This window comes from Lontra canadensis, unplaced genomic scaffold (genome assembly GCF_010015895.1).
Source record: "Lontra canadensis isolate GAN:19392208 unplaced genomic scaffold, GSC_riverotter_1.0 scaffold52, whole genome shotgun sequence".
Taxonomy (NCBI): Eukaryota; Metazoa; Chordata; class Mammalia; order Carnivora; family Mustelidae; genus Lontra; species Lontra canadensis.
The window spans coordinates 8,995,578-9,021,457 of record NW_022631046.1 but is presented as its reverse complement, the minus strand read 5'-3'; the positions used below and the strand labels follow the sequence as shown (position 1 = coordinate 9,021,457).

The 25,880-nt window shown below is 45.6% G+C and overlaps 1 protein-coding gene across 2 annotated transcripts in view; it reads right to left on the bottom strand.

Moving 5' to 3' along the window:
• PLXNC1 (plexin C1) overlaps positions 1-25,880 on the bottom strand; it is a 141,333-nt gene that overhangs the window by 5,337 nt on the left and 110,116 nt on the right. For both annotated transcript variants that reach the window (XM_032874229.1, XM_032874228.1), the window contains exons 22-28: positions 18,070-18,247; positions 15,734-15,837; positions 6,216-6,270; positions 3,752-3,783; positions 3,549-3,656; positions 2,199-2,362; positions 178-325 (exon numbers count right to left, since the gene is read on the bottom strand). In XM_032874229.1, coding sequence (XP_032730120.1) covers positions 178-325; positions 2,199-2,362; positions 3,549-3,656; positions 3,752-3,783; positions 6,216-6,270; positions 15,734-15,837; positions 18,070-18,247 — 789 coding nt within the window. The remainder of the gene's footprint in view (positions 1-177; positions 326-2,198; positions 2,363-3,548; positions 3,657-3,751; positions 3,784-6,215; positions 6,271-15,733; positions 15,838-18,069; positions 18,248-25,880) is intronic.

Here is a 25,880-nt window from a genome sequence, read left to right as displayed (position 1 = left end):
CTGCAGTAGGATGGGGAGAATAATCTATTTTTTTAAAAACTAGATGAAAAATGAGAGCTTTTAAAGAAAAGCAAATTTTCAGTGACTACCAATGACTCTTTATTGTTTGGATGTTTAAAAGAAAGAATGCTACAGCTCACAGGAGTGCATATAAGAAATACTGAAGCTAGGCCTTACCTTGCCGAGTTGCTGCTCTGTGAGAGAAAATGCGTCCATGAATGCCTGGGCAATCACAGATAAACAGCCGTCTATGTGTGGTGTCTTCTTAATGTCAAAAACAAACTGAGGGTTCTTCAGGATGTTTACCCAGAAGCGAAGAGGAAGGCTGTTCCAAAGAGAAATCTCTTCAGATACAGCCCTTCGTAGGAGGCGGCTGCTCTGTTTATCACAGTTTGTAAACGGGTGTTTTTGCCCTTGTTATTGAAGTACGCAAGTCTGCTCTGCCAAATATGCCAAGTGACAGATGGCAGCGTCACTCGGAACAAGAAAGGGTTAAACTGACAAGCACTGCTGAATGGGAGGACTAGAGCAGGAGAAATGTGAAGGTGGCCGCTGACAAGACTAGAATTGTCTCCAGATCTAGATTGTGTTAATTGATGGCTACCCATGAAAACATTCCATGGTGTCTCCAGAACTTGACCTCTTCTCACCCCAAGTGCCACACCCTGACCTAAGGCATGGTTGCCTGGGTTATTAGCCCCCCAGGGGCTCATTAATTCTCCGTTAATTCTCCCACAACACAGTGTAAGATCCTGTCCCTCTGCTCAAAACCCTCTGTGCTGTCCACGGGCCTTGGGATAAAACCCCTGCACGATCTGGGCCCAGGCTGTCATCTGCGAGCCTTCACCTTATTCCAGCTCCAACCCTGGCCTCTTCACTGTTCTTCATGCGTATCAGGCAAGCGTGCGCCTCAGGACTTTTGCTTTTGTTGTCCATCTTCCAGAAACTATCTTCAACCAGATAGTCTCATGGTTTATGCCCTCACCTGTTTCAAGACCTGACTTGAATATCATCTCCGTGAGCCTCCTCTGACCACTGCCCTATTACTCTCTATCCTCCTTTCCCATGCTGTCTGCTGTACTAACCTTCTAATATACTATAATTTACCTATTTATGGTCTCTCCCACCCATTTGAATGCAAGCTGTGTGAGAACATGGATTTTTGTCTATTCAGTTCATTGCTCTATTTCCAGCACCTAACAGCTCAAATACTTGAATATGAACCTGGGAAAATTCAGTCCTTCCATTATTATCTCAACTCGGGCCTAGCAAACTTCCTCCATCGTAAGGCTGTTGGGCCTCTCTGTAGCTCCACTGTTCCGACTCCTGCCCCCGCTCAGATGCCACAACCTTCCCAATAAAATGGGAGCTTGAGGCGCCCAAGCCTGGTGTAGGAGTGGCAGGACTGGCAAATCAGAGGCTGGGACACAGGTTGGGAGTGAGCCAGTGTAGGTAGTTGGGACAGACCTGGGTTAAATGGAGGAGATGAGACCTAGAGCTCTGGAACTTCAGCTTTTAATATTTATTTAAAATGGTCTGCCCACCTTCAGTACTTAGGAGGGCTTGGGATGGCCCTGGAAACTTCTGTTACTCCTTAACACCGAGTCTTATTCACAGCTCATGGACAAAGTATTTCAAATAAAGGTAATGAGCCATGTTTCTTTACTGAGAAGAAGTTGAGAATAGAGCTGGATGCCTCGCCTCAGCTTTAGGTAAAATGTTAGAAAACAAAGCAAAACACAGTCCTTTGGCAAATTCTCGTAGTATCTAAGTACTGCATTTAATCAAATAAAAATGGAAATATCCAAGCAGAATCAGAGTACCGACCGATAGCCTGATAACTGAAAAATGATTAATCTCTAATGGGAAATCATATAATAAAAAACCACAAAATACTGATTTCTTATTTTTTGCTGGTCAACCTAAATTTAACATTCTATATAAGGTCTTTTCATGCATTAAAGAAAATAAAGTTTGTTTGTTTTATCCTAAAGAATGGGATCTCAGCATAGGAAGAGTTTTGTTTCTTGTTTAAAAATAGTAACAGGAAGAATCTGCTCTGACAAGGTAGGGCACCAAGCCAAAGGATTCTGATCTAAGAATAATGAATCCTTTTGTGACTATCCATGCCCTCCTTTCAGTTAAGATTCTGTCCCAGATTCCTGAAAATAGTAATATCACCTACTATTTGTTCCCACCTGTTTGTTTTCCAAATATGTACGACATCAGGATCGGTAATTTTTTTGTTTTCAGCCTGGGCATCCAAAAAGTCAAAGAAGTATTTTATAGCGAATGGGGCTCTGCTGTTGGGTAAACTCCAAATGCTTCTAAAAAGTTTCTCAAGCACAGAATGAATTGCCACCTGAAAGACAGAGAACATCAGACTTGGGAGACTAGAGGAAAAAAAAAAAAGATCAGTTTTGAATACAATGGAAAAATAAGATCCTAGTTCAGAGAAAATGATGTACAAAACAGAAAAAACAACCTGAAACGAAAATATGTCAAATTATCAAATGAGGCCAACACGCTCACAGTATGGGACAAGGGCCCTGAAAATCCATGCCCAGGATTACATTTGGTTCGTCAGCTTCTTGCTGATAACAACATTGTTCAGTCAACAGAGAGGATAGCTTACAAAAATCTCTAGCAGTTGAAATGGCAGTTGTAGGGCTGTATACATAAACCAAGAAGCCACGGATATTTAGTTTTAATAGTTCAGCCTGGAAAAACTCAATGTTGCTCAGTTCCCAGAATTTTTTCGTTGCATGTATTTCCATCATAGGTTTTTATTACGTACTTTCCAAAGCATTTGAGTGTTTTACAAAAGCCAAATAGGCAGAGCTCTGGGGGACAGATGAGAAAATCAAGAGGCTCTGGCTGTCCTCTACCAACTAAACAAATCTACTGAGCTCTAAGCATACCTTCTGCTATACTCTGAAGAAGCAGGCCCACCTGGAGACCAGGGCCAGGTGTACATAATAGCATTTATATTGCTAGTCATTTCAAGGTGGGAAAAAAGGATGACCACAGACTTCGGCTAATCCCACTACAGACCAGATAAAGTAAAATTTGCTTCTGATTTAGTATTCCGCTGGCTTTTACGCCTGACACTTTTATAGATGAACAGCAATCTCGACTTTAAAATGAAGAAAAAAAAAGATTTACTAGGTTTATAGACACTGACCCCACCCTTCATTTATCTGCAATTCAGAGTGGGAGTTTTATCACTCATCTATAATAAGTAAACAAAAAGGGATAATTATGCTATCAACCTAAAAAATAACAATAGTGAGATGGTGGGTAAAGGGACTGGGAACAATATTAAATCCCTGATTGAAGATACAACAGTCAAAATTTGTAAAGTGCTGTTATCTTCGTGGTTTATAAGAAAGAGGAGGGTAGGAAGTGTTTACAATTTAAACTTTCATTTTGCTTTGCTAGAAGGCACAAGGGATTTGTAACATTTTCACACTTCAGTGGAAATTAAGTCAAACACATCATACACCCCCAAGGTAGCCATAAAAGCACTCCCAGAACAGTAAGTGTACCTTGGTTGACAGCAGCTTTGTGAGATACATTTCTTTTACTTTGAATTTGTGCTTCCCTCGATGTCTTTTTCCTTGAACATCTTGGAATGCTTCTGAATCTGGTAAAATCTAATGGGAAGACAGTAGAAGCGTTACCCAAGGAGACCGTTTCTGCTACAGAAGGCATCCAACTCAGGGGCAAGCACAAGAAAGACTGAGCTCACCAAATGGCAGTGGTCTTCTGAGTATTCCACATCTGAATGCCGGAGAAAGGGAGAGAAAATGGTCTATTAAAAAAACAACCACGGGCTAATTGGCCTTCTCATAAAATGCCCCATTTGTGCTATAAACAGAAGAGGTTACTTGAGCTCTTCATAGGTACATTTTTTTTCACCCTGCTGCATCTCAAGATCTTAACAACGTGAAGACAGAATGGGCCAGGGCCTGGAGTAGGAAGCAGGTTCCCAATAGGCTGAACGGTCCCTTGCTGGGGGCGGGGATAGGAGAGGTTCAAGCCTTCTCCGTTAGCAAATGTACCCACGGCACCTACTGAGTGCCAGAGGCTTCTGGGCAAAGAACAATGATAAGACAGACCTAGTTCCCACCCCACCCCCAATGGAGTTTACATCCTAGCCAATGAGGGACTTTCAATGGTTAATTATACAATTAATTATATAACTAGAATTGTGATAAGGCTTGTGAAGAAGTATATGCTAAGAAAGTAACTAAGGAGGGTCCACCCTACTCTGAGAGGTTTCTCAGAAGAAAGAATGTTGGAGCTGAACCTAAATGAACGACTGGAGTTAGCCTGGCAAATGGAGGAGACCCAAAGACAGGAGGAATGCACCCCTTCTGGGATCGGAAAGGACAATGAGTTGGAGCTCCTAGAGCAAGTGCAAGAGTGGCACAGAGTGGGGAGAGTCCTGAAAGAAATGTGGCAGTGAAGGGAGTGGTGAATTGGGAGGAAAGAGGGATTAAGGCACTAGGTTTTCTGTACTGAAGATGAGGGAGACTAGGACACCTTGAAACACTAAGGGAAAAACTGCAATAGGTGAGGAGGTATAGAAAGGTCAGATGAGAGATGATTATCTGTGGTGTAAGAATGTATAGCAGGTTGGAAAGGATGGGATCAAAGGCACAGGTGAGAGACTGGCCTTGAAGGAGAGGAAGCACAGCTCTGGGATGCCAGGGAAGGCACGGAGGAAAAACCGGGCAGACACAGGAGGTTTGGTGCTGGACGTTGACAGAGTTCTGATTCCAGTTTTCTCTGTGAAGTACGGGATCAAGTCAGCTGGTGATAGAGCTGTGTGGGTCAGAGCTTTGAGGCGAGAAGGCAGAATTCTGGAGAACACAGAGTGAGCTACCTAGAGAAACACAGTGGAAGCAGGCTGCACTGAGGGTCCTGGTCGTGTTGGGCACCAGGAATTTACAGTGACTCCAACTGTACTTTCCTCCAATGGCTGCCTGGGTATAGGTTCAGAAATGGCCAGTAGTTGGGTTCATCCAGGGCTGGGGTTGTGACTGAGGGTGGTGAAAGGGGACAGGCCCAGGAGGTTTGAAGGATTAGCAGGGAAGTGATCAAAATGATGACTCTCAGCTGAATTGGACAGAGAAGCAGCAGAGGCATTGACTGCTCTGAGGTCCCATGAAGAGATCCAAATGCAAGATCCCCAAACAGTAAGCTCTACAAAAGGCCTGATCTTTGAAGCTTAAAATACAAAGCTCTTCCACTTTTTAGGACACCAATTCCCCTCTGCCAGAATGACAGTCACCTTCTGGAAGATGCCTTCTGTCACTATAGCCAGATATAATGATGAACTCGGGGGGGGGGCGGGGACGGGTGTCCCTAAAAGGGTATTCTACAACCTACCAAATTATCCTATTTAATTGGAGTCCCTGCATTCCCTATTTGCACTGACTAGGACTTGGGACCTACCAGGCTGATCTTAGTATTAAATCTAGAAATCAGGAAGCCTCCCCTCCAGTTGTGTGTGTGTGTGTATGTATGTATGTATGTATGAGAAGCCCTGTTGATGAGGCCCGGAACCCTTCTAAGAGCTGAACTGACTGTCTTGGCGGGGGTATATTTTCTCTGGAGACAAACCTGGGCTAGGATCTAGGGATTTTCTCAAGGCACCATCACAGTGTTTTCCTCTCTGGAGGTGGTAGGGAAGTGGTAGAGAGTATAGAGACTAGTTTATAGACTTTCCCATAAAATCTCCCCATTTAGTTTGCCTCACTCACTTTCTGGGAATCTTGCAGAGGCTATAAAAGGAGATTTGGATTTCTAAGTGGATTATCTTGTTTGTTCAGCACTTGCAGGGCTGTGTGATTATCTACAAGCTTCCCCCTCATTTTGCCAGAGGAGTCTCCTCTCTTAGCCCCCATCCTACTGAGAAGTTGGCACAGAGTGAGGAAGGCTAAGATTCTGTCCTGAGTTTAGGGTTGTCGAAGGCAGCAACTTCCTTAGTGCTGGGCTGTTCCAGTCAACCACTGGTTACTGTTTCCTGTCCTCCTCACATGGCTCACATTCTTCAGAACAGAAACACATTAAAATGGCTTTTCTCCGATTTCAGAGAATTACGTAGCAACAACTCAATCTCACTTTTGTGACGATACATCAGAGAGGCAAAAAGCAATACTTTATAAAGGTGGGTGAGAACAAAAGGTGAACATTATATTGGTTACCTGAAGGAAAATTTGCTATCTTCTTAAAGACCTTTATAGTGGATCCATTTGATATCTGAAAGCAAAGATAAAAAATATATGAGTTTTCAAAATTTAATGTATTTCTCAACTTTATCCATGAATTATAGCTGGATGGATCTTGCATTCTCTCACTTATTAAATATTTATCAAGAATTTCTACATTCTGGGCACTGTCCTAGAGGCTGGGGCTAGAGGCTGGGGCTATAATGATGACCAAGACACTATCTCTGCCCTCAATGAGCTCACAGTCCTGTGAAGGAGACGGACAAGGCAGTGAGGTGTAGTGAGGCTGGGCGGGGCAGGCCAAGACACTGTAGGGCCAATGGGACATGGGCCAGCCCTGGAGGAGGGGAAGACAAGGCTGTGCTAGGATGCACCCTGGCCTCTCAGGGGTCAAGAGAGGCTTGGGCCACTAACTTTTTGAGGTTCCTACTATTTTAAGAAATGCTGAAACAGGTGTTCAAAAACTTATCTAAAGCAGGTATCTAATCCTAGGACAGCAATTTCACATCTAGTATATACCCAACAGAAAGAAGTATATATCCTGAGAGTTAACTATTTGTAATTGCCCCATATTGGAAACAACCAAATATCATCAATGATGATATTGGGGGTATGTCTGTACCATAGAATATAGAACAACGAAGTGAACAAATTATTTCCACATACTGCATGGGTAGACCTCACAATGATAACGTGAAGTAAAGGAAGCCACACAAAAGAAAATGTACTGTGTGATTCCATTTACATAAAGCTAAAAAGAAAACAAATGAACACAAAAACAAACTATGATGTCAGATGTTTGCAGGAGAGGAGTTAGTGGTAGGGAGGGGACTTCTGAAGAACCTGTAATGTTCTCCTTCTTGACCTGAGTGGCGCTCACAGAAGTGCTCACTCTGTGAACATTTGTCCAGCAGTATACTTAGGATTTGTTCTCTTTTCTGCAGCTATATCATATTTTTAAAAAGAAGCTTGTAAAGTCATAAAAATTGCATATACTTTTAAACAAAAGCTTTAACATTTAAGTATAACTTACAGGAAAGCACTAAACACTCACTAAGTGTGCAGCTCAGTAAATGTTCATGTACATATATACCTACATAAACACTACCCACATGAAGATATGAAATATTTTAAGGTCCCAAGAAGTACCCCCATTTTCCCTTCCCAGTCAGTAACCACTGCATCCTCAGGTAGAGGTAATCACTAGTCTGACTTCCACCTGCTCTTGAACTTCATATAAATGGAATCATATAATCCAGCTGACCCTAGAATAACATGGGGGTTAGGGGTACCCCCCCACCATGCACAGTTGAAACTCCACATATAACTTTTAGTTCTCCCAAAACTTAACTGCTAATAGCTCGACAGGAAGCCTTACCAAGACCAGTCAATTAACACATATTTTGTATGTTTTGTGTATTATATACTGCATTCTTGCAATAAAGCTAGAGAAAAAAAAAGTAAGATCATAAAAGAAGATACATTTATAGTACTATACTGTATTTATTGAAAAAATCTGCATGCAAGTGGACCTGTGGAGTTCCGACCTGCATTGTTCAAAGGTCAACTGTTATATTCTTATGTCTGGCTTCTTAGGGTCAATAAAAGGTCTGTGATATTTATCCACATTGTTGTAGCCACCAGTAGTTTCTTTTAAAATTACTTTGTATTATTGCATTTATGAATCTACTACAAAAAAATTCCCATACAATAAAAAGAAGTATTGATACATCCTCAGCATAAACCTCAACATTATGCTAAGTGAAAGAAGCCAGTCACAAAAGACCACATAGTGTACAATCCTATTTATATAAAATGTCCAGAATAGACAGATTTATACATACAGAAAGTAGATTACTTGTTGCCTAAAGCAGGGGTTGGAAGACTAAAGAGCGACTGCTAATGAATTCAAGGTTTCTTTTTGGGGTGATGAAAATGTTCTAAAATTAGATTGTGGTGATGATTACACAACTCTGTAAATGCACCAAAAACCATTGAATTGTACATTCTAGAAGGTGACCTTTATGGTATATAAATTATCTCAATATAGAGCTGCTAAAAAAAAGTGCCACAGATTTTAAGTGCACACATTTGACAAATAAATGCTTTTACCACACTGACACACTATTGTAATGCCCATGCATACTCTCCTTCATCAATAAAGTCAAGAGTTCTCACCTGAGGCCTTTTGGGACTGTGCAACGCAGAGCCAAATGGCCCTCCGGTGCAGCCCTCCCCTACAACCCAACCAGGAGAAGAAGCACCTTTCAGACCAAGGGGACTAGCCACTAAGATGCAGAGGGCAGGCCTCACTGTTCTGAGGGGCCAGTTCATAAAAATTTAAGACAAAGGGGCTTGAGGAAGAGGCAGGTCAGGCATACACAAATCCTTGCCTTCATTCTGGGATTGTGGAGGGAGGATTAACGCTGTTGTTTTGGAACATGGTCAGCTAAGTGCTTTTCCCATCCATTCTCAAGTTCTCAGTCTTTTGAATTCTAATACTACTTTGGATCCAGCCTTCCCCAGTTTGGGAGAAAGGAGAAACCTAGAATTTCTCTTCTGGGCTGCTGCACGTTGGTTATCAGAATGTACAAACCTGCTTGGCAAGCACCGAAGGATTAAAGCCAAATCCCCTTCAGGTAGCACCACAGAGGAAGGAACACAGAGCAGAGCCAACCCTGCACAGATGCCCCGACTGCAGCTGTCCAGCCAGCTGTGTCTAACCAGCTGCTACACTGAGGCCAGAGGCCACCAACCGCTGGTGTTCACGGCATCTTAGAGGGAGGGGGAGTTTTAGGTGCGGGGGCTGGCTGGGCCATCAGGCCTCCGACAAGTATCTCCAGCGTGGGTTCTGAACTCTTACTGAATTCTGCTCTGCTGTTATTGCCAAACATCCTCTCTTTTCCCCTTGAGCCATTCATTGTTTCCTGGTGATTTTTTCCATTCTCTTCCATATTTGATGCAATTAAAGTAAACACTCTGCACCGGCATCCCCTTAGCAACACTCAGACACCAAGTTTATGAGACCATTTGAACAGCGTTATAAAATTCCTCCCAAGGAAGAGCTGGATAGGCTCTGTTTCTAAGCCAATAAATATCTTTTTATAAAAGGGAGCTGGTGATTCATTCTGGGTAATTGTCAAAGAATGAATCCCAAATGGATCCTGTTGAGTGTTGAGCCAATACTCCACTACTGTCAGACGCTTTGTGTGGCTAAGCGTGAGCACCCTCACCCTCTAAGCACAAACACCACGGATGGGCCTTCGGATAAGGAGCGCTGCCAGAAGTTCAAACGTCTTCTCAAGAGCTGGCAACGACTTGCTGCTGGCACTGAGCTCAGGCATTATGAGAGCACAGACGCAGCTTGTACCAAGGAAATTTTACTCTGAAATTATCTCCCAAGAGCAAGTGTAAAGCATTTTATTAGTGGATGAGTTGTGTGTGTGTGTGTGTGTGTCTGAGCCTGCGTGTGTGAGTGTATTTCTAACTTGCACAGCTGTTCCAGGGCTGGAACATTTCCCCCCATGTGACACTTTACCGCCATTGTGAGACAGAAACTAGTTTATTTACAGATGTTGGGGAGCGGAGCGGGGTGGGGGGGGAAGGTTTCCATTTTCTATTTTGCACAAGTCAGCTGCTGCTGAATTAAGGACAGAAATGTCTTTTTGAAAAGGGCCACAGAATCTAAAGTGTTAAAAATATGATGCTGTTTGTTCCATCTGAGGAGCTCCAAATGCTTTCCTAAGAGTCACTCATTAATCCTCCTGTACTCCTGTGAGGCAGGGAGCATCCTTTGGGCCCCTACTTTAGGAATGAAAACCAAATTAAATCAAAGAAAGATTAATGTCACTAGATGGATCTGCGGCAGGAATGTTTCCCCAGCCCAGAGCAGAACTGGTAACACAGTGCTATTTCAAATTAAATTCCTTCCAGCCTCGCAGTGCTCCAGGATTCAATGAGACAAGAAGGCTCTACCCCTTCGGTGATGACTGGCCCATGTTGGAACAGGGTGGAGAAAACTAGAGACTCCTCCAGCAGCAGCATTAGGAATTGTGACCACACAGGGCTAAAAGGACTCATGTCAACAATTTCAAGTCACTCCTGAAATAAACAGAAGGTACACCTCCTCCAAAGCATGTGCAATGAAGGTTTTCTTGTTGTAAAATATTTCTCTGCAGCATAAGTTGAAGAAAATTCCATAAAAATAGATTTTCTAGATATAGAAGGTTAAACTTGGATTTAACCTTACAAATCTGCCATTTTTGTAGGTAAAAATGGTCAAATATTGACCATTTCATATTGTTTAGCCTAAGAGAAAAGCTAGAATTTTAGCCTAAGAATTTTATGGAAAATTATGAAATTTTGTGATACTTTTTTTCTTAAAGAAAAAAAATTGAAAACACAATAATCAATACAAATCACCATGTGGAAACCCCTATTGGTATCTCTCATTCCTAAAATGATATTCTGTGGAAAACAGAGATCTATTCAACTAGTGTTGCCCCCGCAACCACTCATCAATTCTGTTCTCCCCGTCTTCCGCTTTGGCTCTTCCCACTGACACCCCAAGGCTGGAGGCAAATGAAAAAGGAATCTAATTTCTCAGGGCCAAAGGGATAACCTTGCTCAGTCCATGAGCAAAGGAGGCTCAGGGCTCATCAGAGTATTTAGAAAGGACCCACCAGAAAATTCTCAACACACAAATCACACACGTGGTTTTTGACACCCAGGACAGAACGCTAAAGGATTTTCTTGCAACTAGTTAAAATGCCAGTAGGGCTCCTGCTTCTTCTTTGGTACTTGGAATTAAGCCTGGGCTAGTAGCAAACTCCCTCTGATGATTATTAGAGAGAACCCTAACCTCATCCTCTGGGCACAAGCTTGGCCTCCAACCTAAAGCACTCCCCTGCTTTTCTCGGGCTGGAGTTGTGAGCTCTTTGATGCCTGAAAGAGGCCTCCTATCTGAGGGAGGCAACCACTGTGCTCTCCAAGGATTGCTGGCCTTTAATGAATCTAAGGTAGAATTAGAAATAAGGAACCATTCTGATAAACTCACTGACACGAGGTCTGTCAGAAGATTTTAAGAGATGTTACCTTCTTGACTTTGACATCAGAGACAGTAACTACCAGCATTTCTCATGACGTGGTCCAGTTTCCTAGCCAAGGCTGCCTTCAAGGCTGGGGCCACGGGCTACAAGCCTGCTTCCAAGCAAGGACAGGGTGCAAATGATTCCTTTTGCATCAGCTTCTAGCCTTGGAGCATCCGGGAGAAGAGCTATGTGAATTTGGTCAATTTCCTCAGCCTCCCTGTGCCCTGGCATGGGAATGATAGGATCTACCTTGCCGGGCTGTAGCGAGGACTAAAACAGTTGCCATTTGTAAGAGCTGCTGGAACAGTGCCCAGTGGGCAAGAAGTGCTCCCCTCATGTTAAATAAATAAATCAATCTCTGAAGTCACCCACACTGTGAGAGACCTTTAGTCAAATCCCTTTACCTCAGTGTCACGGATGACACACCTGACCGGAAGGACCCCTGACTTTACCTAGCAGACACTTTGGAACATTCCATGAGCTTTAAATGTCATCTGAATGACAACTGTGGCATTAGCAGAGACTGCGGTGGCATTAGCACAGGCCTGTTGCGAGAATATTCTTCAACACCACAGTGGTTAGTCGTCTTTTCTGCCCTCAGACTCTCGTAGCTCAGAATGAGACGTGCGATGTGCAGAGAACATTTCCTGCCGGACACAACACCTGTTCCGCACCCTTGATGCCACCCTCTAGCAGGGTGTGAGGGCCGTGACACTATCCAGCGAAAGGTCACATGGGGGTGCAGGGGAGGGGAAGAGAGAGCCTGGACCCAGAGACACCACCCCCCCCACAACTCCTCAGCTCCAGAACACACCGAAGTTTCCTTCATTGTAAATGACACACAGCGACGGCCAGTTAAGGAACCGCTTGGGGAAGATGTAATTATAGGGGAGAAAGATGCCTCTGGCTTAGTGTGTTTGTAGAGACGCTGGTTTTACCCCTTGTTTGCATGGGACAGAATGAGACCACAGCAGACATTTGCCCTCCTCTGTGCTCATCTGATGGAAAAGGAGGGTCAGAAGAGCACGCTTTGCCGTCGTGATTGTGATCGGCGCTCATGCAAGCGAACAGTGCTGTGGTCCCTGTAGAACGCAATCCTGCCCATGTCCGGGGTTGGCGAGGACACCATCCTACAGAGGACAGAGCACGGCCAGCAACTGGGGGCTGTGGAGATTGCATCTGGCCCACGAGATGCTGTATTTTTGCCGTGTCTTCAGATCCCCTCCAGAAACCTGTTCTTCAAATATTTGGACAGCAAATCATTCAGAGACCAGCTACACTCTATTTGCCCTAAGGACAGAAGAGGCAAGAAGAAACAGGCTCCCACTCCAGCAACAGGACTTTGTTTAGATAGGAGGAGGAACTGGCCGTCACTAAAGATTAACTTTAAAACCTAACTAATTTGGGCTAATTGGAGGGAGATGAGTCTGAATCACTTAAAATTCTGAGTTAGACCCTATTTTTAAATGAAATATAGTTTTTTGCTTTCAAGCACTTACAGTGACTCAAACTAGGGTGCTTTAGTAAATGAATAAGAGTGGTAATTAGCATCTTGTCTCTTCGGAGGGAAAAGCCAGCTCTAGGAGAAAATTTTTTAACGAAAGGGCAAAAGTAAGCGTCAGCCTACTCCTGTCAAATTACTCCAGATTTTAAATCTGCGGGGAAACTACTAAGCGGAGTACAGATTTAGGCGGCCAAGGGTGATGGAGGATACTTTTTTCTGAGCAGTCTTTGAAAAACAGGGCATTTGAGATGGTCCAGGCATAGAGAGCACAGGGCCGATGACCTCCCCAGTTTCCTTCAAGCTCTCTGAGTTTATTTGCCTTACGGCTTAGCTTTTTAAACATAAGGAGAATCCTTTAAGCCCTTGTGTCCTAGTCTTGTCATTTATTACCACCATGTGGCAATGCTAGGGTATGAAGCCAATAAATCATTTGGACGGTTAGTGACTACAGGCCGGATTAATTTCATTATCATCCTTAAGCAGATAGGTGTCTAGCACGGCCGATGTCTCCAGTGAAGACTGATGTCCTATCTCTCCTGACAGCCTTCCCCTGGCCTTCCAGACAGCTATGGTGGCTCTTCCCTTTCCCTGCTGGAGAGTCTTGTCCTGCCTTCCCCCCGGCCCCAAACCCCTTCCTTTGTGCCCCACCTTGTGCTCTGCGGTTGCTAGGGGATGCCAAGAAGCCTATCGGGGTGCCCCACCCCGCACAGCTGAGAAGGCAAGCACCCTAGTCAAGAACATCAAAGGAGGGCGTCGGTGGCGGGGTTCCTTCCAGACTGGCCAGAACCACACTCGCTACCCAGACGCAGGGAAGGAAGGAGATGGCTCCCAGGCTTCAACACTGAACTTCAAACTGAAGCCATACTAAGCCCGTCTCTAAGGACTTCCACTCGCAGGGCAGCAGCCCCGACCCTAACCTCCTCTTCTCCATTAAAACAGCAGCCCCCCACACCTGAGCAGTGTGTCTCGCAGTGCTGCGCGTCGCAGGAAAGTCCTCTGGGGAGTTTCACGAACTCCACCGGCCAAGAGCTCTTGGCAAGAGGACACCAGGGTTGGCAAGTCTGAGCGGCAGGAGGGCGAGTCCAGAAGCAAGTTGTTGCTCCGTAGCTCTCTCTGCCAGGTGCTCTCCAGCAAAGGCTCTGGGGACAGCATCCAGCCAGGGGTCACCCCAAGCAGCTCTTCCCAAACTGGCTCTGAGAACCACTCAGCCGGAGAGCCCCAGGGAGAGGGGTCCTCAGTCCTCTGCTCTCTCAGGAACAGTCTCTTCTTCCTGCCGGGGGAGGAGGCAGCCCGCAGGCTCCACAGGCCTTACTGTGCCAACCACGTGTTCCTGTGACTTCGAAAGACAGGAGGCACCGACTTTCCAAGCGGTCTGGGAAGCTGCTCCTGCCCTCCTCTACCGCTGGAAGAGCACCTACGTCGGAGCCTCTGCTCGCCGCTGTCCCTGAGCGCCATCTTGATCCTCCGTCACCCAGAAGCTCTCCATCCCCTGCCCATCTCTGAGTCCCTCTGCTTGTCTCCATCTCAACAGCCACTACGTCATCAATCCTCACCTGAAATTCTTCTAGCGGCAGCTTCCAAGGGCCCCCGTTACCCGGTTTGTACCTCCTACCCATGTTCCACACATAGCCGCAGGCATTTCTGAGACACAAATCCCTCAAGATCCTCCAATGGCTTCTTTGGGGACAAAAGTCAAATTCCTGAAGAAGCTGACAGAGCCGCACAATATGTCGCCCTCCCCCAACCCATGGCCTCCCTCCCCAATTCTCTGCCTTCTGCCTTGACAGGCTGTGGTGAACCCTGGGGCCCAATTCTCTTGGTCCAAATCTTGGCTCCGCCACTGGCTAGCTGCTGGTAAACCTCCCTGTGCCTCAGTGTACCCATCTGTAAAGAGGTTAATCACCCACCTCAGAAGTCTGCTATATAAAGGATGGAGTAAGCAAAAAGGAGGGGCAGGGCGGAGGACAGCGTCTAGCAGGGTGAGGCCTCCATCACATTGGCTGCTGTTGGCTCTCATGGCCACCCTCACACCTCTCGAGTTTTAGAGTTGACCAGTCTTCCTGTGGAAGAACTGTGGGGTATGCAGGCGCCCCATCCCAGCCCGGTTAAGTCCTCCTCTCCCTTCAGGTCTCCGCTGAGTCATAGCTTCCCTCCAGGAAGCTTTCTCCGATGCTCCAAGCCACAGCCCCGTCTCACTGTACATGTTGCCTCCTTCCTTGTCTCCGTCCCCTCTTCCCCCCTCCCTGAGGCGACAGGCTCCTTGAAGTCAGGAACCTGGTCTCTGTTCCTCTTGCTGCAAGCCCAGCACTCGGCACAGAGCCGATAGTCCACAAAGACCTGGGTAATGTGGCTGAATGACTCCCACAGTCCCAGCATGTTCAGGAACCTTCCCTGCCTCCTCTTTTTCTAGGTAGGCTTCTCTGGCACACAGCTCTCTGAGAGGGCACGTGCACCCCATACCCACCTTGGCACTCAGCCAGCACGTGGGTCATGGGCCCCAGGAGGTTATGACTGAGTACTGTAAACAAACAAGAAATGTAGAACTTCCCCAGTGGGGGGCGGGGAAGGACACTACACAAAGGTTACAAGGTTCTGTGAACACTGTGGACAGCCGTGAGGCGAAGTTTCCCGCCCAAACTGCAAGATGGAGAGCGATCCGTCAAGAGAAAATCAACGGCCTCTCAGAGGAGGACGCCAGGGGAACCACAGGCCACGATAGACGGGGGTTCCTGGGTGCTTCTGAATGAGCACCGAAGGACGCAATCAGCAAACTGTGCCAGAAAATGATGGGAGTTGTGTAATTTTTTAAAAAAAGAATTTCCATGGTATCACCTGGAGATGATCTAATCGAGTCAGGACGGGGCTCGGGAAAGATGTCGGGGGCTCAGCCCCGCTCTTACCTCGTAGTGGCCAATGGTATTTAGCTTGGTTATTCCATCTTCGAGAATCACAGATGAACTATCAATATCCAGCAGTTCTTTCTGTCGTGTTCCCACTTGTAGCTCTGGGAAGGAAAAAAAAAAAAGTATATTTTGTTCTCCTCTGACATTATAGTGAGAAAGTTTAAATAATCCTCTGTAATTACAGTAGCAATTATTATTTAAGGATACAGCTTAAATAAAGTGGTTAATATTAGTTTGAAGGTTTGGTGATATCTCAGCCAGACAGGGAGCCCGAGTTTTGTTTTGTTTTTGTTTTGTGTTTAGGGCTTTGACTTTTAAGACTATGTTTCCCTGAAGCTTATCCTCTGAGGCTAAGCCTGGAAGTAAAGCCAATAAAAACAAAATAATGTATCCTGAGAGAGATGAAGCTCTGCATAAAATTCTAACACCAAATTTGTATGTTTCCAAGCAGGTGCGTTGGGACCAGTCTCCTGTCCTTCCCTGCATGGGGGGGGGGCACTGGTGGGCTAACACCACAAGCCACGGGCCTCAAGCTCTTTCATGGAGGTTGCCAACTTGTGCCCTAGGGCCAGAATGTGGCCCACTGATGAGTATTTTCTTTTGTGAACCTTCACAGTGTTTCACTTATTACTAATGTCAATTCAACACCAACAGTCAAAGATCAGGAGATAGCTCATAAAAATTCAGACCAAGTTCTCTTTAAAAAAATGGGATCATCTGCTAACACTGACCTCCACAGACCCAGATGCAACTATTGGCTGAGGGTAAGTGGGACCTGCCCCCTTAGATGCGGTGTCCTCCGCCAGTGAAGGTGGGTCCCATTTCCTGGTGTCCTAGGTGGGCCAAAACCCCTTATTTATGACAGCGGCTGCCCCTCTGGGCCTCTGAGTTTGTGAGCCTCTGCTAGAGGCCGTCCCACCACAGCTGCTCAGGGATCGGATTCTAGTACAACTGTAAGGCTGGCTCCGGAGCTTCACCTTAGTTTCTCCAGGCCAGCCCGGGAGGTGGCCCACAAGATCATCATGAGAGCGGAAGCCTGGCAGGGCTGAGAAGCTGTGCCACCACTTCCCATCAGGCTACAACGTGAAGCTTCTAGTTGACTTGCTCTGCTCCCTGCCTTGCCCTATCAGGAGGAACTGGTGGGCTCAGGGCATGGCAAGAGGGTGCTCCCACGGATTCCTCCGTAGCAGGACTGAGGCCACCAGGCTGTCCTCCCTGTGGCTGTCGGCTCCCCGCACCCAGCTCCTGGCGGCCAGAACCACACGCTGGCCAGAGGGAGGCTGCCGCAAGAGGTTGATGCTTCTGGGCAGGTGACCAGTCTCCCATCGGGGTCTGCCTCTTTGACCCGGCTGCTAACCAGGTGAGCTACAGTGGCCTTCAAGGACCCGACAGGCCACCCACAGGACACAGAAGAGAGGCAGAGGAGAGGGGCCTCGGCGGCCCTTCCTCTGAAGCCGCGTCACACACCTGCCACACATCTGCGCAGCTCCTTGCACCTGCCAGGCCCCGCCCCCTGGCTGCTCTAAATGGCCGTTTGGTGGGAGGTTTGGCCTTGGAGGGTCAGTGGGACGACTTCAGTTGCCTGCTTCATCGAGGCTACAGCCGTACCTCGAGGGGAGATGAACCTGGTTACGCTGTCACTGCTGTGATTTTACTCTTCTTTCCTGTCCCATTATCTGCTATAAAATCGCACGGTGGTCTCTGGGGAGGGCCGCGGGGAGCTCAACTTTAAAACGCTGATGAACATTTGAGTGAAGCGGAGCCCTGTGAGCTCGCTCATGCGTCCGCTCGCCTCCGAAGTGTACAGCTAGAGCCCGAGAAAGAATTAGCAGCAGACGCTGCTCCGGGCTGGGGGCAGGACGAAGACCACGCTTGATGCAGGATGCGATTAGCAGTGAGGAAGATGACCTTTCCAGGGCGCGGGAGTTCACACCAGCGTCTGAGCCACCCGCTAATGACACGCTCGGTATCACAACAAACAAATCAAATGCCAGTGTGAAACGCAACACAGAGAGAGGGCACGGGGTTCCCGCCTTTTTGTACTTCCCGATGCAAGGTGAATCCATTCCGTCTCCAGGCGAGCAATCTCATGAATCTGATTTACAAACATAATATTTTTTAAAAACCAGCGTTTTTGAAGGATAATGCTTCCTAGGAGGACTCATGCTGCTTGTGGGGGAACCATGCAGGCTCCGGGCCCCCAGATGTGCCCGCTGGGAGCGGCCTGGGTGAGTAAGCTTCCATTGCAGGCCGTGGGCAGGGAGGAAGGGGGAGACAGTGGGAGAGACATGCAGCTGGGGGGCAGGGGCAAAATAACTCCCTCATTGCCTTACCGAGGCCAATTTCATTCAGCTGAAGTCCATAAGGAGAGCCATTTTTGCTTAGGAAAGCCTGGAAGATCTTTTCCTTGGCTTGGCCTATGGTGTCACAATCAAGAACATTGACTGAAATGTTCCGACAGACATCTGCACTCTCATTTTCCGGGATCTTTTCAAAGACAACGTTTAATGCCTGCAAGAACACACACAGGTTCCCAGTCTATTAGATAATTGCAATCTGAAAGGCATTCATAAAAGACACAAACCTTGGCGAGTCCTACTAATACCTCTGACAGCACATTAGCAAACACTGTGTCGCATTATACTAGTTTAATCTTTTCCCCATAATCCATTCTTTTCAGGGATAATGGAAAGGAAAACAGAAAAGTGAAAACTCTCATTACAGAGCGAGCATTGAATAAATATATCCGAGAGTAAAACATATATACCCATAAATATTCTAGAAGTCGTGACTTCTAATTTCATCCTCTCCCTCCAAAAAAAAGGAAAATGTTCCACAGTAGATGAGGACAGGCTGGTGATTATTGTTTTTATTAACAGGACCACAGAGTCCCAGAAATGAAGTTCCAGGTGACAAGAAAGGTCAGGAGGTCCCCATATTGATCCTGCTGGAGGAGGTCACTTTTTAATGCGCGCATTAATGACAAGAACATTTATCTCCCCCTTCACTTGGACATCCTCAGTCAGCTTCCCGAGTCCTCATTAAACCCCCCTGAGGCCCCCACCCAGTACTACTAGTCTCACGTGCTTTATTTTACATTTCAACGCCTGTTACTTAACGTTTCCTCAGTTAACGCTCTCCCGGTGTATCAAACCCTCAGAATGGGACACATGGGGGACGGAAGGCCTTGGTGAACATGTGAAAACACAGAACTAGGGAGCCTTTCAGGTTTACTTTGAGAACACACTCACACACCTAACACAACCAAGTTTACCTATTATAGCTCCTCAGGGGGCTGGGGGGGGATCCCATTCAGAGAAAGGCTAGGAGTGTTCCTGTAATTAGCATAGCACACAGTTTGTCTGAAGGCACCTTGGAGATGGCAGAATCGAGGGTCTGGTGTGAAATACCCAGTCGTTTAACGTTTTTGAACCTGGCTGCCATGATGGAATGTAAAATGATTACTGGAAATGTTAACAAAAAAAAAATGAAAACACAATTAAGGGGAAATTGGGGATCCTTAGGGTTCACTCAACTTTCAAATGGGTATAGTAACACTGCGGGCCTTCTAATGTTGTGACAGAGATTAAATGAGATGATGCCTGTCACATGCTTGGCACAGGGACGGGCTGCTGGGACGGGCTGGATACTGATGCTGAGGATGACGACAGCGGTGAACGATGGTTTAGTGTAACTTCTCAGAACACTTACTATGGCTAGTGTCATGTGCCACCACAAGGAGACACAGAGAGCCCGCTGAAGCCGAGCAGTCGGGGCTCAGACTCCAGCCAGGGCTCTGTGTCCAGCAGGACAAGGGACGTGTTGCCTGCGAACAGGGGAACCACCCGCTCTGGGGACAGATCCCTCAGTTTTCTCTGCTACCCAGTGGGAGTCACAACGACAACTGCCCCGGGCTCTGGGACTGGCAACTGAATTAACCTCAGGGCACAGAGCATGGGGTCTGGCTGGCAACCCTTGGGAAATGCTATGACAAAAGGACCACGGTCGTGGAGAGGGGATGACAAACCCTGGGAGGGTGTCAGAGGCATGTCTTCTTGTCAGGGCCTTTGCACCTTGCTTCTACACTCCTACTGACAGTTGCACACAGTAAACTTTGGTCCAGTCCCAACTACACGATAAACACTCTGAGGCTGTGGGGTCTGAACTCTGCAGACCCACGGGACAGGACGGAAGGCAGGGTGTGTTGGCAGGAGGCCAAGGGCTGGGTGGACCATCTAGAAGGAATCAGGGAGGCCACTCCTATGCCAGAGTCCTCTCCCTTGCCTTCCTGGTTCAGCACATTGATTGACACCTGCCAACTTCAATTTTGGACACACTTCTTTTAATCATCCCAACATCCTAGTTAGGAGGCTGTGTTCTTATTATCCCAATTTTTTTTTTTTTTAAAGTAGGCTCCAAGCCCAGTGCGGGACTTGAACTCACGACCCTGAGATCAAGATCTGAATTGAGATCAAGAATTAGCTTAATTGACTGAGCTTAACTGACTGAGCCACCTGACCACCCCCGACCTCCACCGACTTTTTAAAGTAACATTATCCCCACTTTTGAGTGAGGAAGTGGAGGCACAGAGGGGGTCAAATAACGTGCGCCGGGGACACAGCTCGTAAGTGGTAGAGCGAGGAGTGGGCACTGTGAACCACTCAGTGACGGGATGTCCCCACACCCAGGCCTCTCTCACCCCTGCTCCCACTCATAGCCTGGGAATCCTGGGCCTCTGGGACAAGCTGGAAGCAAAGTCCTGAGCAAGACGCCTGCCACAAACGGGGCTTCTAGAGGTGGAAACAAGGGCCCTGCCCTCACAGTCCAAGTAGACCTGCCCCTGTCTCCCCACATCTCTGCATGCTGCTGTCGCACCAGGGAACGAGGGTGGTTACGTTGTTTCACGGGGCTTCCAAAGATAAAGACAACTGGAAAGCCCCTCTTAATCAGAGCTCCAGCGATCCCAGCTTGTTTAATAGTTTTATAGGTATTTGTGAAATAACACTGTGACTACCTAAAGGGCACTATTGTCTTTAACAAAAACACCCCTTTAGAGGCAATAAATGTTCTACTTAAAAACATAAGCAAAAGGAGAAAAAAAATTCTTAACTGGGTGTAAAATAATGTAAATCTGCCACTACCTCCATAGCTAGATGGGTGGGAGAAAGGTAAAATGGGACTTGAGAGAGGCCACAGGGAATTCAGAGAGTCAATTCAGACACAAATTGATTTTTTTATGCTGCGAACCTTAGTTCCAACAGCAATTTCCTAAAGCCTTACCTGGCGTCAGGGGCTCCCCGAGTGGGCCCCACCTTTTCACCCCACCCCCACCCCCCGGGCTTAGGGAGTGCACACTGGGCTCTGATTCCCACTGGGGAAGATCCCCCATGGAAGCGCCATCTCTCCCCTTACAAACCCGTTTAGCCAGAATCTTCCCTGTGCCCTACTCGGTGTTAGGGGTGGGGTATAGGAGGGACCTTAAGACATAGTCCTTGTTTTTGGATAATTCACAGTGTGTTTGACAAACTACAGCATCACCTTTGAAACAGTATTTAGCCACTAGGTGCAAGGCCATCCCCCTCAGTCAGTGTTGATAGAAAATTCGAGAAGGGAGGCCAGGAGGGCTGAGAGCTCTGAGCACAGGCATCAGACCATCTGTATTATCCCCTTATGCTACTTAACTGTGGGAGTGTGGGTAAGTCATTTAATTTCTCTGAGCCTTAACACTCTCTTCCTTCCTTCCTTTCTTTCTCTTTTTCTTTTCTTTTCTCTTCTTTTTTCTTTTTTCTTTCTTTTTCTTTTCTTTTCTTTTCCTTTCCTTCCTTCCTTTCTTCTGTACCCACTGTGGGGCTCGAACTCACAACCCCAAGATGGAGTCACATGCTGTATCGACTGAGCCAGCCAGGCATGCCAACACTCTCACTGTTTCTATTTAAAAGGAGTGACAAGACCACCAAATAATGACATAATAATAGCAAATTAAGGAGTGCTTCCTGTGTGCCAAATACTGTTATAAAGTATGTCTGTGTATTTGTATTTAAGAATCTCAGAAACCTTATCTCATAGATTCTATTATTCTCATTTTACAGAAGACAAACTGAGGCACAGAGAAGTTAAGGAAATTGCACAAGATCATCTAGCAAGAAAATGGTAGAAGCAGGCACTTAAGCTTCATGTTCTTAAAACTTTGGTGATCCTGCCTTTCAAAATATGAAAATGTTTTATAAACTAAGCATGGACCAAATCTATAGGATGGCAATTGGTCTTCAGTACCCACAAAAGACTAAAGTGCTTGAAAATCTATGTTGGTCTTTTCTCCAGAAATCTGTCCATGAATAGCTCTGGCTTTCCCTATTTCTTTGGCATAAATGTATCAACAAAGCTGGGACAACAGATAAAGTTAGTGGTATATGGTCGTTTAACCCAACTTTGGTCAATGAGATAGAAAGGGAAAGAGTTTCTACTCGAACAGAAGGGAACTGTAGTATTTGGAGCTGTGGCAGCTATTTTGTGATTAGGTGGGAGGCCAAAGAGGAGCACAGAGATGGTGACCCAGATGATTTATCCCTGGGATACAAGGGTTGTTCAACATTCATAAATCAATCAATGTGACAGAACAAATCAATAAAAGAAGAGAGAAGAACCACAAGGTCCTCTCAATTGATGCAGAAAAAGCATTTGACAAAATATAGCATCCGTTCCTGATTAAAACTCTTCAAAGTATAGGGGTAGAGGGAACATTCCTCAAACTCATAAAATCTATCTATGAAAAACCCACAGTGAATATCATTCTCAATGGGGAAAAACTGAGAGCCTTCCCTTTGAGATCAGGAACACAACAAGGATGTCCACTCTCACCACTGTTGTTCAATATAGTACTAGAAGTCCTAGCAACAGCAATCAGACAACAAAAAGAAATAAAAGGTATTCAAATTGGCAAAGAAGAAGTCAAACTCTCTCTTCTTCGCAGATGACATGATACTTTACGTGGAAAACCCTAAAGACTTCACCCCCAAACTACTAGAACTCATACAGCAATTCAGTAATGTGGCAGGATACAAAATCAATGCACAGAAGTCAGTTGCTTTCTTATACATTAGTAATGAAAATATAGAAAGGGAAATTAGAGACTTGATTCCATTTACTATAGCACCAAGAACAATAAGATACCTTGGAATAAACCTAACCAAAGAGGTAAATGATCTGTACTCAAAGAACTACAGAACACTCGTGAAATAAATTGAAGACACAAAAAGGTGGAAAAACATTCCATGCTCATGGATTGGAAGAATAAACATTGTTAAAATGTCTATACTGCCCAGAGCAATGTATACTTTCAATGCCATCCCAATCGAAATTCCACTGGCATTCTTCAAAGTGCTGGAACAAACAATCCTAAAATTTGTATGGAACCAGAAATGACCCCCAATCGCTAAGGGAAGTTTCAAAAAGAAAAACAAAGCTGGGGCATCATGTTACCTGATTTCAAGCTTTACTACAAAGCTGTGATCATCAAGACAGCATGGTACTAGCACAAAAACAGACACATAGACCAGTGGAACAGAGTAGAGAGTCCAGATAAGGACCCTCAACTCTATGGTTAAATAATCTTTGACAAAGCAGGAAAAAATATCCAATGGAAGACAGTCTCTTCAATAAACAGTGCTGGGAAAACTGGACAACTATGTAGAGAAGAATGAAACTTGACCATTCTCTCACATCGTACACAAAGCTAAACTCAAAATCGATGAAAGATCTCAATGTGAGGCAGGAATCTATCAAAATCTTAGAGGTGAACATAAGCAGTAACCTCTTTGACATTGGCCACAGCAACGTCTTTCAAAACACGTCTCCAAAGGCAAGGGAAACAAAAGCAAAATGAATTTTTGGGACTTTATCAAGATAAAAAGCTTCTGTACAGCAAAGGAAATAGTCAACAAAACAAAGAGGCAACCAACAGAATGGGAGAAGATATTTGAAATGACACTACAAAGGGCTGATATCCAAGATCTATAAAGAACTCCTCAAACTCAACACCCCAAAAACAGATAATCATGTCAAAAATGGGCAGAAGACATGAACAGACAATTCTCTGAAGAAGACATACAAATGGCTAAACAGACACATGAAAAAGTGTTCATCATCACTAGCCATCAGGGAGATTCAAATCAAAACTACGTTGAGATACCACCTTACACCAGTTAGAATGGCCAAAATCAACAAGACAGTAAACAACAAGTGTTGGAGAGGATGTGGAGAAAGGGGAACCCTCTTACACTGTTGGTGCAGCCACTTTGGAAAATAGGGTGGAGATTCCTTAAAAAATTAAAAATTGAGTTACCCTATGACCCTGCAATTACACTACTGGGTATTTACCCCAAAGATACAGATGTAGTGAAAAGAAGGGCCATCTGTACCCCAGCGTTCATAGCAGTAATGTCCACAGTCGCCAAACTGTGGGAAGAGCCAAGATGCCCTTCAACAGATGAATGGATAAGGAAGATGTGGTCCATATACACCATGGAGTATTATGCCTCCATCAGAAAGGATGAATACCCGACTTTTGTATCAACATGGATGGGACTGGAAGAGATTATGCTGAGTGAAATAAGTCAAGCAGAGAGAGCCAATTATATGGTTTCATTTACTTGTGGAGCATAAGGAATAACACGGAGGACATTGGGAGAAGGAAAGGAAAAGTGAACTGGGGGAAATCAGAGGGGGAGATGAAACATGAAAGACTGTGGACTCTGAGAAACAAACTGAGGGTTTTTAAGAGGAGGGGAGTGGGGGCTTGGGTGACCTGGTGGTGGGTACTAAGGAGGGGACATATTGCATGGAAGACTGGGTGTGGTGCATAAACAATAAATCTTGGAACACTGAAAAAAAAAAGATGTTTTTAAAAAAAGGAAAAAGAGAAAAAACAAGAAAGAAAAAGAAAAAAAAATGGTGACCCACACGAGCGGATGGACCAGCCTTTGGCTGCTCACCTCCTAACTTTCTGCACTGGAATGCAATTCCCATTATTCTGTTTTTTCTCTTACTTACAGCTGAATGTACCCAAACTGACAGAGCTCACTGTTGATGCTGAGGTAGCTAAATTCACTCACTAATACCCAGCTACTTGGCTCACCTATTGTGAACAGGGCATTGCAGAATATACAAAGTAGAAACCTAGCAGTGATCCTGACTGGGAAGTATTTGAAGACTGACAGAAAAACTGTGGAATGTATACAAAAAATTCTAATACCAGGTAGAAAATGCTAGGTATAGGTAGAGTGCTTAAGGGGTTCAGAGAGAATTATCTCTAGCTTAGAGGAGGTTTTTCAAAGGGAGAGAAATCAGGAAAGACTGCATGGAAGAAGAGACATTTGAATTGGGTCTGGAAAGGAACTGCACAGGCAGCAGTACACGAAGAGGCCTCTGGACCATGACACACCTGGCTTAAGTTCTAGCTAGACTGGTGAGTAGCAAGCTTCAATCCTCTATTCGGGCTACTAGGTCAAAAAAAAAAAAAAATCCCACTTCCTTTGAGTAGAGCGGAGGATGGAGGACTTGAAGAACCGTGCTTGCCCTTTCAAAATCACCATCTGCCATCTGAGGGTTTCCATTATTATTTATGGAAACAAAAAAAAAAGCTAAAAAAAACACTGTTTTAGGTTTCTAATAATCACAGCGCTCACATACAGCATGCTGAGCACTTAACCATTACTAGATGTTGTCCCACACGCTGTGCTAATTCATTTACTCCTGCTCTGTGCATTGAAGAATTGCTCGGTGAAGTGGACACTATCATTAGCCTCACTTGACAGGTGAAGAAACAGAAAGAGGCTCAGAAATGTGTCCAAGGTCACAGAGCTGCTGAGGGTCATCACTAGGCTATGTCCACCCTCTTAACTGCAAACCCCAAAGGCCAGTCAAGGTGATAAACGTCCAGTGGCAGTCCGGGTGGGACTGGGGTTCTTGATAAATGCTCTCAGAGAAGGCAGGCTGGATGCAGACAGCCTCAAAGAGGAGGCTCGGCCTCCCTGGCTTGGCTTGGCCTGGAACCCCGTGGAAAGCACTCAGTCTGGAGAACCCAGTGGGCTGGTGTGAGTACCACCCACAGACATTTTTCTGGAACTCACACTCAGCCAGAGGAAAG